A 15,636-nucleotide genomic window follows, 5' to 3' on the forward strand; every position below is an offset into this window, starting at 1 on the left:
TTGACAGAAAATATGACTTCTAAGACCAGCTGTCCTTGGCTAATCTTGTCACTGAAGTCTTCATTTATTCATAATACACACATTATTTTAAAGATGCCAAATAAAATCACAAATATGTACAGGTCTGAAGATTTTGCTATAAGAAATTCAACAGTAAGAAATAGCCATTAATATTCAGCCATATATAGTGGCCCCAATGCTAGGCAATGACAAGACCTATTTTTTTCTCCTACATAATTTATTAAAGCTATACTTTAAATCTCTAAAAATATTGTGGTGCTCTGGCTAAAGACCATAAGATTCTGCTTGAACAAGACAAGCAGTGTCATTCTCTCCCATCTAAATTCACTCTGTATCTGGCAACTCATTAATAAATCATAACCACTCTGTTTAAGACTGTATGTTAAATCAACTGTAGTCCATCTACTTCAGTGCATGTCAACAGGGACTTTCTGTCAGCCTGAGGAACAAAATTCCTTTCTTTTTCCTCACATCAATCAAAACAACCAAATGTTCCCAAAACTCAATCCCAATCATTTCTTGCTTGGGGCCTTTATCAGACCCTCATTCAGAATTCTTTCTTGGTTGATTTACGGTCTTATCCTCTCTGAAGCACATCTAATGTTCCACTGTTGTGTTACTTTTCTACTTTACAAAGATAAATTAAAGAACTGTTGTTCTTAGCAGAATTCGTGCTTATGATAAAAACTTAGTAAGAAACTAAATGCAAATATAATAGGATTTCCACTTTCAGCCAGATCCCGGAGCCCCACCCCCACCCTTAGGAGGCCTCCTTTGAGCTTTGCTTCAGCTGAATGGCCCAGGGCACTGGGACTCCTTATTATCATGGCCTTTCCCAGCAAAGGCCCAGGATGAGTACTGTTCTCTCCAAAAGAATCAGTAATTGTATTCAAAACAGGGATCACAAAGAAACCTTACATGATGCAGTCCTAGTTTACCTACTAAGCACATGCAATTCTCTTCTTGAATAAAAAATAATAATTGGCAACCAGAAGCAAAGTAGGAAGGAATTGTTCTTACTGGGAGTACCCTTGACCCTGTCAGGAGCACAGAGAGCTGGCCTGACCTGGATAAGGGAAGAAGTTTGCTGTGGGTGTGCTACCGCCATGCCAGCAGTAGGTGTCAGACACAACTAAAAGAAAAGGGCAGAGGAGCCAGAAGAAAAAGTCAGTCAGTCAGTCACAGAAAAAGGAACTAAATAGCATAGAACTGCATTCACACATTTTATATGCATTTCTGTTGAGTAAGAGAAACTGAAGTTTCCGCATTTTTATGTGAAAGCACTGACATCTGCATACTTTCCGAAGTGTTCCATAGTACAGTCAACAAAAGAAGTTCTGGAGGGAGCGCTCCAAGCACTTGGTGAGTGAAAAAGCATGTGGCTGGAAACATAGACTCCAGAGCCGAATCGCAGAGCGCCTTGTACTCACCGTGGTGGTGGTGGTGACTTCCTCCGTCACAACCTTCAGGGTGTCGACCACGGAGATGTAGCCCAGACGCTTAGCAATGGCCAAGGCGGTGTTACCATTCTGAAGAGAGGGAAAGGAAGAAAGAGAGTGAGAAACGAGAGGGAGGACTGCAATGGGAGCCAATGAGATCACCCGTGGCTCTGCATGAGCCAGCATTTCCTTCCAAAACAAGGCACAGCTTAGGAAAATCACTAGTTTTTACCATTACATCTAAATCCGGCTTTGTAACTTCTTTAGACTATAGCCCAGGTCACCATGGTAACACAACAAGCTTGCATCTGCCTGCTCTTTTTAATAAGAAGCACTTGAGCTTTAACCCTAAGGGTGTCAAATATCTTCTACAAACACTGTACTGGGCTTAGCGGAGTACCTCTTGAACTGAGGAGGATGCCTCCAGAAACTCTTAGTGAGTTCCAGGTACACTTACTCCTCCTCGGAGGTTAGGCCGTCTGCAGCTGCTAGATGTTACCACCGGGAACACAGTAACTTACATATTTAGCTACAGCTGTGCAGAAGCTCGATGCAGTGAAATAACACAAGCAAGCAATTCAGGCTGCATTCAGTCCAGGCTGCTTGGGAGTCTGGTTTGTTTAATTGCACCGCTTAGTTTACATTTCAATGGCTCCACATCCCAAGGAGCTGTGTCTAAGCCAGCAGCCTGGAAACTGCTCCCTTAAGGAGACAGGGAGGGAGGGGTCGATTTGTGCTCACATCTGAGCGCCAGCTGTAAGCAGAGGATGTTCCAGCAGCCCAGGCAAGGGCCCCACTCTCCGGAGAGAGCCTACGGACTCAGGCCAATCGCTTTTCCTCCTGGGAAAAGCACTCCCGAGAAGTCACAATGACTTCTGGAAAAGGCTTTCAAGAAATCTGGGGATTTCCACAGTCCCGGGTATATTTAAGGAGGATGCATAGAAGCTCAGCTAAGCTGAGACACTACCAGGAGGGCAGCAGAGGGATAAGGGGGCGTGGGGAGGGGCTGCTGGGCTGTCTTACCGCAGTGGTGGCGTTGGGCTTGGCCCCGTGCTGCAGCAGGACGTTGATGATGTGTGTATGACCCTGCTGGGCAGCCTGGTGCAAAGGCGTGTAGCCATTCTGTGGATGATGGTGGCATGGGCCCAGAGCCGATTTGCAAAGGGAAAGGAAAAGTAGGTTAGCCTTCATTGTGGATTTCTTAGTCTTACTGATGCTTTGTTTATTGGGAGCCTGATATTCCCAGCAACCCATTTCTCAGCAGCAAACACTCCCTCACACCTTATGGTCTGCTAAACAAAGAGGAGAGAGAGGCTACAGAACAACAGGACGTGCAAACTCCAGATTCTATTGCTGTGTTTTAACCAAGTAGTGCTAAAAATGGGTATGCTGAGAGGACACTTTAAAACGGAAAAGGGCATTATCACTGTGATTTCTTCCCTAGGAAGGGTAAGCTGCAGAGGATCACACAAACCATCTTGAGGTTAAGTGTGGGGATTCTAAATCATTAAAAGTAAATCTAGGGGCCGGAGCTGTGGCTCAGTAGGTTAATCCTCTGCCTGCAGTGCCAGCATCCAGTATGGGCGCTGGTTCTAGTCCTGGTTGGTCCTCTTCCAATCCAGGTCTCTGTCTTGGCCTGGGAAAGCAGTAGAAGATGGCCCAAGTCCTTGAACCCCTGCAACTACATGGGAGATCTGGAAGAAGCTCCTGGCTCCTGACTACAGACTGGCTCAGCACCGGCTGTTGCAGCCATTTGGGGAGTGAACCAGCAGATGGAAGACCTTTCTCTCTGTCTCTCCCTCTCACTGTCTGTAACTCTACCTCTCAAATAAATAAATAAAATCTTTAAAAAAGAAACAGTTAAATCTAAGTCTTAAACTCCTTTGGTCAAAGAAGATTACACACATGGGCACTTAAAAAACTTTTAGAAGAAGTCATTGGAAACAGAGTGCCCCTCTTTCAGCAAATCTCTTTAAATTGAGGGTTTTGACATTCTGGTTTAAACTTTCATGAATTGTGAAGAATTGCTGGTAAGGTTAGTGTGAGATCAGACCTGCAGTGCGTATTGGGTGTGGTACAGGTTGGTCACAAATTCATATTAATTTTTCAAGTTGCATCAGAATCCTTGGAGATACAAGGCAGTTGTAGCAGTTATTGATCATTCATTTTGTGCCAGATATTGGACATTACATTTAATGTGTTTCAGTGTTCATTATCACTCTGAAAATGAGGGTGCCTGTTATATGGGAGGTGTTTTGTAATTAATGGTGGACTAAATGAATGATGAACAAATAATTGAGTGAATTAATATTTTTCTCCCCATTTCAAAGATGATGAAACTGAAATTAACACGTAATTTTTCCACTGTCACTCAAAGTTAAGATCCTGTGTTCAACATCATGACAGCCAATGGCTATCATAGTTACTGTTTGCTTGTTTGTTTTTAATCTACCTGCTGTTGAGAAAATTCTGTCTATTTTTTAGACCCAATTGTTCTGGGTTCTAGGTTCTGAGTGGTGCATTCATACCTTAAGCTTGCAAGGGTATATATCTCTTTTATTCAATGTCACTGCTGCCTCATAACCAATACACATATCTACTTATCTTGTCTTCATGAAGTATGTGTCTATATACATGGGTGTCACATGATTCCTCCTATATGTTCACTGTGTCCTTTCTGTCAAAAGGAATTTATTCACATGTGTGAAGGTCATTCTTTCTGAGTGTCCCTAAGAGTGGCACATGCTCAGCTCTTCCTCTTACAGACCTGTGTACGCTGAACATCCCTACAATGGAATGGCCAAAGGAAAGCTGGAAATACAAATCAATTACAGGACTCTGAGAAATCAATAGCTACTCAGGGAAGTCTATCAAATCAGGTAATCCATGGACATTTGAGGAACATAAAGTGATATTTATTTTTCTTTGTGTTTATAATGTTCTACCAACTTAATTTAATTCACTTCTTTAGTATCCGCCAAGTTAATTCAGTCAACAAGAATTTACTCACCACACTTTCTGTGCTAAATTTAGAATATAAATTAATGAAATTATACATAGTAAAACAAACTATGTTAACATACATCAACTTAATATGAATACACAAAAATTATCTATAAATATATACAAATTAATAATGTTAAATGCACATGAATAATGCCAAAATAACTCTTTACCTAACATAGCATTAATCATATGTGTATAAAGTCAATTGAAAAATAGATATCAGTAAAAAATAAGAGTGGGAATAAGAGAGGAAGGAGGAAGTTTGTAACTGTAAAGCTCTATAGTTCAGCATACATGCCTATGGGCTTACTTCTAAATGTACAGTTTAAAAATTTCCCATGGGACCCCAAACGCCATTAAGCTGAGTGGTAAAAATGCCATCTTAAGTGTTAAAGTGATCATATAGATAAAATTAAGTGTTAAAGGGATTGTATAAATAAGATCAATTCTTGGTAATAATAATAGATAGAAATGAAAAGGAGAGAATGTTCCAACATGGGAAGCAGTCCACATAGCAGACGCATAGAATGACAATTGCTTCAAATAGCACTCTGAACTCAGAATCAGCCCTTATGACATTCTGGTCTGGCTGAGAAGTCCATGAGAGCATTTAAGGCATGGAAAGCCAAGATACTGTGGCAAAAAAAAAAAAAAAATGTCCTATATGAAGGATCTCCATGAATGAGACAGGGCAATCAAAGAAGGATGTACTTTTCTCTGAAGGGAGGAGAGAACTTCCATTTTTCCTATGGCCTTGCCTAAATACTGATGGAGACTGTGGACTCAAAAGGCTTCCCTAGCCTGGGTAACTCATAGCAAGAGCCTCAGGTGATCACTTACATCATACATGAGAATGTTAATTGTTAAATTAACAGCAGGAGTCACTGTGCATTTACTCCCCATGAAGAAAGTCTGTCCTAAATGAATTGTACTATGAGGTTTAACTGTAAAATTTGTTCTCAAACAGTTTTTTATATTGTGTATGTGTATAAATAGTTGAAATCTTCCATATTGGCTTTACCAGTTTGCATTCCCACCAACAGCGGATTAGTGTGCCTTTTTCTCTACATCCTCGCCAGCATATGTTGTTAGTTGATTTCTGTACATAAGCTATTCTAACCGGGTGAGGTGAAACCTCATTGTGGTCTGATTTGCATTTCCCTAATGGCTAGTGATCCCAATTGTTAGTTTTGGCTTTGACTGCCTGTGCCTCTTGGGTGTTTCCAAGAAGTCTTTGCCTGTGCCTCTATCTTGCAGGGGTTCTCCAATGTTCTCTAATAATTTGATAGTGTTGGGTCATAGATTTGGGTCTCTAACCCATGTTGAGTGGATTTTTGTGTAAGGGGGTAAGGTAGGGGTATTGCTTCATGCTTCTGCATATGGAAATCCAGTTTTCCCAGCACCATTTGTTGAAGAGACTGTCCTTGCTCCTTGATCAAATATAAGTTGGTTGTAGATGTTTGGATTGATTTCTGGTGTTTCTATTCTGTTCCATTGGTCTATCCATCTGTTTCTGTACCAGGACCATGCTGTTTTTATTATAACTGCCCTGTTGTGTGTCTTGAAATATTGTGATGTCTCTGGCTCTGTTTTTGTTGTACAAGATTGCTTTAGCTATTCAAGGTCTCCTGTGCCTCCATACGAATTTCAGCATCATATTTTCCAGATCTGAGAAGAATGTCTTTGGTATTTTGATTGGTATTGCATTGAATGCAAACTGATAAAGCCACTATGGAAGACAGTTTGGAGATTCCTCAGAAACCTGACTATAACCCTACCACATGACCCAGCCATCCCACTCTTCAGAATTTACCCAAAATAAATTAAATTGGCAAATAAAAGAGCTATCTGCACCTCAATGTTTATTGCAGCTCAATTCACAATAGCTAAGACATGGAAAAAACCTAAATGCTCATCAGCAGAAGACTGTATGAAGAAATTATGGGATATGTAATCTATAGAATTCTACACAGTGGTAAAAAAAAATGAAATCTGGTCATTTGCAACAAAACGGAGGAATCTAGAAAACATCATGCTGAGTGAAATAAGCCAGTCCCAAAGAGAAAAATATCATATGTTCTCCCTGATCTGTGACAACTAACTGAGCACCTGAAAGGAAACCTGAAGAAATGAAACTGACAGTATGAGAAACAATGACTTGATCAGCCCTTGTCCTGACTGTCAAGGAATAGCTTAATATTTTATTCTTTTTAGTACTTTCTTTTGCTACTTAATACCATTGGTTGACCTCTTTAATTAACACACAATTATTCTTAGGAGTTTAAATCCAACTGAAAATTAATCCCTGTTAAATATAAGAGTGGGAATAAGAGAGGGAGGAGGTGTACAGTTTGGCACACTGTCACTCGGGCTTACCCCTAAGGGTAAAGCTAGAAACATGCCATGGACTCCAAATCCCATTAAATTGGCATGTACCAATGCCATCTTATGAGTTAAAGTGATCAGTTTAAGTTCATAATTGATCATAAAGATAGGATTAAGTGTCAAAAGGATCACATAGGGCCGGCGCCGTGGCTCACTAGGCTAATCCTCCACCTTGCGGCGCCAGCACACCGGGTTCTAGTCCCGGTCAGGGCACCGATCCTGTCCCGGTAGCCCCTCTTCCAGGCCAGCTCTCTACTGTGGCCAGGGAGTGCAGTGGAGGATGGCCCAAGTGCTTGGGCCCTGCACCCCATGGGAGACCAGGAGAAGCACCTGGCTCCTGCCATCGGATCAGCGTGGTGCGCCGGCCGCAGCACGCCTACCACGGCGGCCATTGGAGGGTGAACCAACGGCAAAAAGGAAGACCTTTCTCTCTGTCTCTCTCTCTCTCACTGTCCACTCTGCCTGTCAAAAATTAAAAAAAAAAAAAAGGATCACATAAACAAGACCAGTGTCTGCTATAATAATTGACAGAATTAAAAAGAATGATCCAACATGGGAAGCAGGATACACAGCAGACTCATAGAATGGCAAATGCCCTAAACAGCACTCTGGCCTCAGAATCAGCCCTTCAGGCATATGGATCTGGCTAAAAAGCCCATGAGAGTTTCTCAAGCATGGAAAGGCAAGACACTGTGGCAAAAAATGACCTAAATGAAAGATCTCTGCAAGTGAGATCCCAGTGGAAAGAACAGGCCATCAAAGAAGGAGGTACTTTACTCTGAAGGGAGGAGAGAACTTCTACTTTGATTATGGCCTTGTCTAAATAAGGTTGGAGTTTGTAAACTCAAGAGGCTTCCATAGCCTTGGCAGCTCAAGATAAGAGCCTCAGGTGATTACTGAACGTCATAAATAAGAGTGTCAATTGTTAAATTTACAGCAGGAGTCTCTGTGCACTTGCTCCCTATGTAGGATTTCTATCCTAAATGTGTTGTACTATGAGAATTAATGATAAAATAGTCTTCAAACAGTACTTTATACTTTGTGTGTCTGTGTGGGTGCAAACTGTTGAAACCTTTACTTAGCATATACTAAGTTGATCTTCTGTATATAAAGATAATTAAAAATTAATCTTAATGAAGAATGGGATGGGAGAGGGAGTAGGAAATGGAATGGTTTGCATGGGAGGGTGGTTATGGGGGAGAAACTGCTATAACCCAAAAGTTGTACTTTTGAAATTTATATTTATTAAATAAATGTTTTCTAAAAAAACCAAATAGTTGAAATCTTTACTTAGTATAGAGTTGGTCTTATGTGTATAAAGTTAATGGAAAATGAATCTTAATGTAGAATGGGACTGGGAATGGGAGAGGGAGGAGGAATTGGGGAGGGAGCAGGAGTAGGAGGGTGAGTATGTTGGGAAGAATTACTGTACTCCTAAAGATATACTTATGTAATTTATACTCATTAAATAAAAGATTTCTAAAAAAGATAATTATCTTTTAAGTACAGCAGTCCTAAGTCCACTTCACAAGTTAATCATAATTAATGAAGGCTGGCTTCAAGCTGATGTGACAGGGTTTCATTACAATTTTAAACCGAATATTCTTATAAAATATTAACTTTTTCAAATATTTTATACTAAGCAATGAATGTTTGGAGAGTAAATGCAATACATATGTTTGTATTCTCAAAGCAATGGGACAGTCTTTAATATCTATGGTTATACATGAGATGTCAAAAAGAAAACATAACTGCTTCCGCAGAGACTTCATCCAAGTGAAAAAAATTCTGAAGAGCTTATTAAAAGCAATTCATACATTTGTATTCTCAGAGCAATGAAGCAATCTTTAATATCCATAGGTACACATGAGACGTCAAGGAGAAAACACATATCTGCAGAGATTTCATTTCAAGTGAAAAAAATTTTGATGAGCTTATGAAAAAACTGTCCTTCCCTTCAAGGTATGTATCTTTATATTGTCTTACAGATAAGTGGTTCCAAATGCTTCATAGTTGACTTTAAGAAATAAACCCTAAATCTGAAAATGAGAAATTTCTCTCAGTTAAATGTTCATTTGATGAAGATTAAATTTGGGAAAGGCCATTGATATTGTCTAAACAACATACTGTTTGGCTTCTGAATATTGTAACCATCTAAACAATCCAACACTTAACAAAAAATATAAGTGTTTTGAATCTTTGACAATATGCCAATGCATCGTTGCATTTGTGCATTTCAGGAGAAAGTCCATATTCTAATAAGAATGTCTTCCCCAGAGGGCTTTTTTGTGAGTTGGCTAAGCAAAAATGGTGTTAAGAGTTGATGTCTGAGAATTCATTCTGGAACTTTCAGATAAGTCTCAAAGTACATTTCTATGAGAACTCAAGAATTGATCAGAAACAAGGTAGCAGCTATTCTTACTAGAATAAGATCATTAAAGATGAATCTCAAACCTTCACAGTATGAGTATTATTTACAATTTAAAGACCAAGTTTATTATAAATCTGCTCGTACATGTGCTGTGTATAGAAATGGTTTTGTATCTGCTTCTATTAGGATATAAGCAGAAAGACTGACCTAGAAGACTTCTACATATTTTTAATTGCTAGCATCTTAAATAATTAATTTGAAAATGCCTGAATATACTCATGAACTTACTTGAGCCCACTCACAGAGCAGCATCAGGGATTTCTGATAATCTCATAAGAACTTAAAAACATCATGTAAATGTTTCTTTAGACAAAAGAACCTGGAGTTCTCAGTTACATTACGTGCAGCAGTAGTCGTTACAGAATGTGCTTCACTTCTTTTTGAACTCACTGGAGCACACTGAAGTGCCTACGCGTTATGTTCTAACCTTGCTTTGTGGAATAGGAACTTTCAGAAACCACTGGGAGAAACAGCTAAGATCAAGTCAGCTCTGCTTATCCTTGAGAATTTTTTAGCCCAGAAATTACACATCATTTTCTCACTGAGCATGACCATGTGAATGTTCCTGATGTGACAGAGTTCATTAAAAATGAAAGGAATGCAATCCAGGCTGCCTGTCTTACTTCCTTGGGAGGTGGGAAGGGGCCAAGACCCAAAAACAGTGTAAAGGAGAGCTTCCAGAACATCAAGTTGTTCTAGCAGGCATTTAGTGTATCCTGCAGTAAACTGTTAAATCGACGTATCCTACTTTCCTTTTAAAACAGACAAAGCTATGAAGCTAACCTACAAGGCTGGCAAAACTCATTATAACAAAAAGTCTCAAACAATTTTAAAAAAACTCATTGCCTCATCAAAGACAATTTAGAATAACTAAAGAGAAAAAAACATTTGTAGCCACAGTAAGCCAATTGTGTATCCAGATGGCTGAACCTTTTTTCTTATAGAAAATGAAAATAAGGACAAGTATTTTACCTTGGTTTTTGCATTAACATTTGCTCCTTGCTTCAGAAGAAAGTTGACCATTTTCACATTTCCATAGTGACAGGCCACAATTAAAGGGGTGTAACCAAGCTGTAAACAAATAAAGTAGAAGCTTTACTACTCTAATGGTTAATGCCCTTCAGGGAGCAGGATTACGTAGAATTTCAGTGAATACAGGGTGGGTAGAAACTCGATCATATTGTACAGTACTATTGAGCAGGTTATATATGTATCCTGTGAATACAAACATGGGTATGAGTAGATTCTAGCCACATGAAGCTTACCATGAGGAAGAGAAAAAGAGAGTGACAAAGAGAGACTCATATATGTCTTAATTAGACAAAGAAATAAAAGAAAGAAATAGTTGGTATGACCTGAAAACAGGGAAGAGAGGCTGACTCTGACAGGAAGATCAGAAGAAGATGCAGGAGAGATGTAGCAAGCTGAGCTTAAGAAATGGGTAAGGATTTAGAGGCCAACATCGTGGCATAGTTGGTAAAGCTGCCACCTACAATGCCAGAATCCCATAGGGGTACTGGTTAATGCCAAGCTGCTCCACTTCCAATCTAACTTCCTGCTAATGGCTTGGGAAAGCAGCAGAAGATGGCCTAATCTTTTGGGCCTCTGCAACCAACATGAGAGAACACAAAGAAGCTTCTGGCTCCTGGTTTCAGTCTGCCTAACCCGGGCTGTTGTAGCCACTTTAGGGGTGAACCATCGGGTGTCTCTCCCTCTCTCTCTATAACTCTGACTTTCAGAAAATTAAATAACTCTTGTTTAAAAATGGGTAAGGATCTAAGAGCATAGAGAGGGAAAAACCATTTGATAACCAAGGGCATGAAAATGAGTAAGTACAGAGGGAAAACAGCAAGTCATTTGGACCAGCTAAAACCACAATAAAGAGGATAGGTTAAAGCCTGCAGAAGTGGAGTCTTCCTGTGAGGGATCCTGACACCATGCTGGCCTTTTGCACTTGACTGTGGCAAAAATGGGGAACCACTTTAGATTTGTGAGCAAAAGCCCATCATGATTAGTTTAAGCTTGAGAATGGACAGTTGAGGAGGGGAGACCTAGACATGAGGTAACCCAAATGGGGACTATGAGGAGTCATGCAAGCTAGAACTTATACAATATTGATAGACTTTGCTTTACCTTTGTGTGAGCATCCTTGTCAGCTCCATGTTTGGTGAGAATTTCAGCAACATTGACTTTATCTTCCTGGGCTGCAAGGTGTAAGGAGGTGAGTCCACTCTAGAGAAAGAATGGAATGAAAGGGGTACATTTGAAGAGGAAAATACATTGTTGTAATCTAAAACATCATGTCTTCAAAAAATGCTGAAAAACACATAGCCTATCCTGAGAAACTGCATCTTTTGATATCTAAGAATCTCCAAGTTAACATGACTTATCATTTAGGAATATTCTGTAAGCTAATCAACACATTCAGCAAGTGACATTTTCCATTTTGACTACTAATGATGTGAAGCTAAAATAACTAATAACTTCCAAATACATTCATCTGAAGCTCAGATACATCTGAGCACTATTAAAATTTTACACTGTTTATCCTTTGTCCTAAGGATACAACCAAAGTAAAATCATAAAATAATTGTTTTAAAGATAATATAATTACTTCATGATTCAAAATTGAATATTTTTCTCCATTGATGAGTGTGCAATTCAAAAATACTCATTAAAAATTTGCTGACTGATAAAACTCTCTCTTGAAGGAATCACTGTACTTAGACGAATATTATTAATATGAACTAATTCCAGATGTATATCTATCATTTTGATAAATTAAAAATCATAATATCAGAAAGATTGTGTGCTCAACTTCAGATATTATCTAGAATTTTAATAATATTCAAAAATTTGTTAAATGTTTCTTTTCCATATTTTCAAATGAATATTCATATTTTAATACTAAACACATATCTCTTTGCATGTGGATATTACATAAAATATTCTGTTTCAAGGTCCAAATATTCTTGATAATATAAGTGACCCCCTGAATAGCTTGATTTCAATGGCCACAGGATGTCCATACTGCATATTGTATTGACTGGTTGAAACATTACTTTTCACAGTAAGGGTTTTTCAGGCTTATTCTTATTAAAATGCAAATATCTTTTGGAAGACTAACTCCATAACTAATCAGCTGTCACCGTCCTTTAAAAGAGGATCTGGGAAGACCTTTGACAGAGAACAGAGAAGTACATTAGGGCAAGGAATGCACTGGAACTCTTCTGAGTGATAAAGAGACTAGGTTACCAGGATTCCAGTGGCATTCAAGACAACCTACTCATTTCATAGGTCCTTCTATAGGATGCATGCTACATAATCTACTTATGCACATTATTAAGGCCAATTTACAACTGATTCCCTAAAAGCACCAATGAACTCAACAGTGAGATGTAGAAAACAATAGTATTTGTATATTTGTGGAAAACCTTAAGAGACTTTTGCTTTCACTTAATGCACACCCTATGTCACAAAAAAGCATCAAGAGACACAAACGATGAACAAACTGATAAATATAAGCTCCAATTTTTAATTTTTTAGCATCTGGCTCCAGTGGAGTATATATGAAAGTAAGTATAAGATTAATTGGTGGATGTATAGATAGTTGATATATAGACAGACAAGTACATTTAAAAATCTAATACTATAAAATTTGAATAATATTTTCCTTTCTATCCTTAATTGTCTATTTAAATTAGTATGGTGGTCCACAGAGGCCTTTTCTGGAGAAAGGTTGAAATGACTGAAGCATTTCATGAAAAACATTGATTTTCTGACCACCACCCAAATTAAGCTGCAATTGGTTTAAAAAAATCAGTATTTTCCTGAGTTCCCAGACCCCTACACAGGGTATAGGCTGGAGAATGAGTTGAGTTGTGGACATGAGGCTGCCAGTTTGAATGCAGTTGTTTGGGCCAAATCCTTCTGCCTTTCTTTCTATCATTCTCTCTTCCTTTCTCTGTCTTATTCTGTCTGGAATTTGGAATTTGGCCTAGAAGATATAAGGGCAATCAGGGCTTATTGCTTGAACTATGCTGATGTTAACTCTCAAAAGCCTTGGGGCAACCCCTTATATCACATGTACAGAGCAGGAAAATCAGATTTACAGAACAAGGTGAATGAAACTGATTTGTAGAGGAAAGTCAATAAGCAAAAATGTAGCCAAACAGGCAGAGAGTCTGTGAGAGTGGTTCCCTTGCTGCTTTATGGCTTTCTAGTCCCTCGAGGGTTTGACTCTTCTTCTCCTTGGGGTCCATAAGATAATCCCTGTTTCCTTTTATTATATCCCCCTTCTTTGTTCTAAGTTATCTTTGATTTGTTCTCTTTATATTCAACCAAAAGACTCTTGATCGAAGCAAGAGTCAAGAACAGGATACCTTTGTTGACATGTGGATATTGGCTCCCTTATCCAGAAGCAAGGTGACCATATCAGTGTGCCCTTCCTGTGAGGCCAAATGCAGCGGAGTGACCCCTTGCTTTGTCACAATGTTAGTTTCTGCTCCATAGTTCAGAAGTGTGGAAGCTATCTGCATTTGATTCTTCTTGGCAGCAATATGTAAAGGAGTATAGCCATTCTAAAAAAAAAATCAAAAATACATATAGTAAGTTTAACAATTGCTTTAATATCTTTTTTGGAAGAAGATAAGAATCTCTAATCATCAGGAAAGTTAAAAGGGAGTTTATAGTTAATCCAAACTCTTACCTATCACAAGTTTCCACCTAGCAATACCCACATCTTTGCAACCAAAGTTATACCCATTCTACTGTGAGAAAGATACAGACACAAAAGTCCCAAAGCTGAAAATTCCCTCCTTACAATACTGGCTATTTCCTGGAGAGCAATAGAAAATAAGCCAGTCTCCTCTTCTATGCAATCTTCCTTTAAATATCTGAGGATGATTTTCATATTTTGTTTTAGAATTCTGTTTTCCAGGCTAGCCTTCCTCATTCCTTTAATTACTGCTCATGGAAGCACCATTTCTAGACCTCTCTCCTAAAGGATGATCTGTTTTGAACTGATTCTAGCTGTCAACAGTGTCCCTGAATCATGCTACCCATAAATGAATGCCATACTTCCAATGTGATTTTAATAATATAAAATAAAATGGAATTATTTCTATGATCTTGCTTATAACACTCCTACTAATGTGCTCCCAATTGGACTTTACATTTTTACCCATTTAGCGAATATTATTTAGGGCTTTGCATAGACCAGACAGTTTTCTAGGTGTAGAAATTTAAATGGTGAACATGATGTAATCTCTGGCATAAAGGAGTTGCATGCTGGCTGGCGCTGAGGCTCACTAGGCTAATCCTCCACCTGCGGCACCGGCACCCCAGGTTCTAGTCCCAGTTGGGGTGCCGGTTCTGTCCCGGTTGCTCCTCTTCCAATCTAGCTCTCTGCTGTGGCCCGGGAAGGCAGTGGAAGATGGCCCAGGTCCTTAGGACCTGCACCCGCATGGGAGACCAGGAGGAAGCACCTGGCTCCTGGCTTCAGATTGGCACAGTGCACTGGCTGCAATGCACCGGCCATAGCAGCCACTTGGGGAGTGAACCAATGGAAAAAGGAAGACCTTTCTCTCTGTCTCTCTCTCTCTCTCTCTCTCACTAACTCTGCCTGTAAAAAAAAAAAAAAAAAAAAAAAAAAAAAAGGAGTTGCATAGTTGCATGCCAATAGAAGAGTTTTTGGTTTGTTTGTTTGTTGACAGGCAGAGTGGACAGTGAGAGAGAGAGACAGAGAGAAAGGTCTTCCTTTGCCGTTGGTTCACCCCGACCGGGACTAGAACCTGGTGTGCTGGCGCCGCAAGGCGGAGGATTAGCCTATTGAGCCGCGGCGCTGGCAGAGGATATATTAAACAACAGAATTGACTTCTGTTAATCCTGTGGTCAGTTTAAATTCTAGAACCCCCCTTTTTGTCCATTTCTGTGACCTCCAGAGTAGAAACATGAGACTACTAGTTTTATGTGAGAGTTTTATGGAGTAGAACAAGATAATTCAGATTTGGCTTACAAGAGTCAAACTCTAAACCTTACACTTAGTTAAAAGAAAACAAACAATTAAACAAAAAACACTGAACTATTTGTGAATCTGTAACATATGTTTCCTTTTCTTTCCTTCATCACATCTGATGGAATTTTCCATGATGAATGTATGGTAGACGTTAAAAACAGAGGCTTTGTCATTAGCTACGACATGCTGAAGGGAAAACAGTAAAATGGTCCAGTGCTTCTTCCAAGACAACCACAAGAGGTATTTTTAGGTCATACTTTCTCCTTCAATCTAACTGCAAAGTATGTATATATATAAAATAGAGAATGTAAATGTCTTTATGTGCCATCATCAAATTT

General features: G+C 39.2%; 1 protein-coding gene across 5 annotated transcripts in view; it reads right to left on the bottom strand.

The window, feature by feature from the left end:
• ANK2 (ankyrin 2) overlaps positions 1-15,636 on the bottom strand; it is a 657,856-nt gene that overhangs the window by 86,979 nt on the left and 555,241 nt on the right. For 4 of the 5 annotated variants that reach the window (XM_062199712.1, XM_062199708.1, XM_062199709.1 and 1 more), the window contains 5 exons: positions 13,665-13,862; positions 11,416-11,514; positions 10,255-10,353; positions 2,484-2,582; positions 1,452-1,550 (listed from right to left, as the gene is read on the bottom strand). In XM_062199712.1, coding sequence (XP_062055696.1) covers positions 1,452-1,550; positions 2,484-2,582; positions 10,255-10,353; positions 11,416-11,514; positions 13,665-13,862 — 594 coding nt within the window. Of the gene's footprint in view, positions 1-1,451; positions 1,551-1,981; positions 2,178-2,483; positions 2,583-10,254; positions 10,354-11,415; positions 11,515-13,664; positions 13,863-15,636 lie in introns of those variants that run through there. The other variant, XM_062199711.1, reaches the window with a different exon arrangement.

This window comes from Lepus europaeus, chromosome 8 (assembly GCF_033115175.1).
Source record: "Lepus europaeus isolate LE1 chromosome 8, mLepTim1.pri, whole genome shotgun sequence".
NCBI classification, from domain to species: Eukaryota; Metazoa; Chordata; class Mammalia; order Lagomorpha; family Leporidae; genus Lepus; species Lepus europaeus.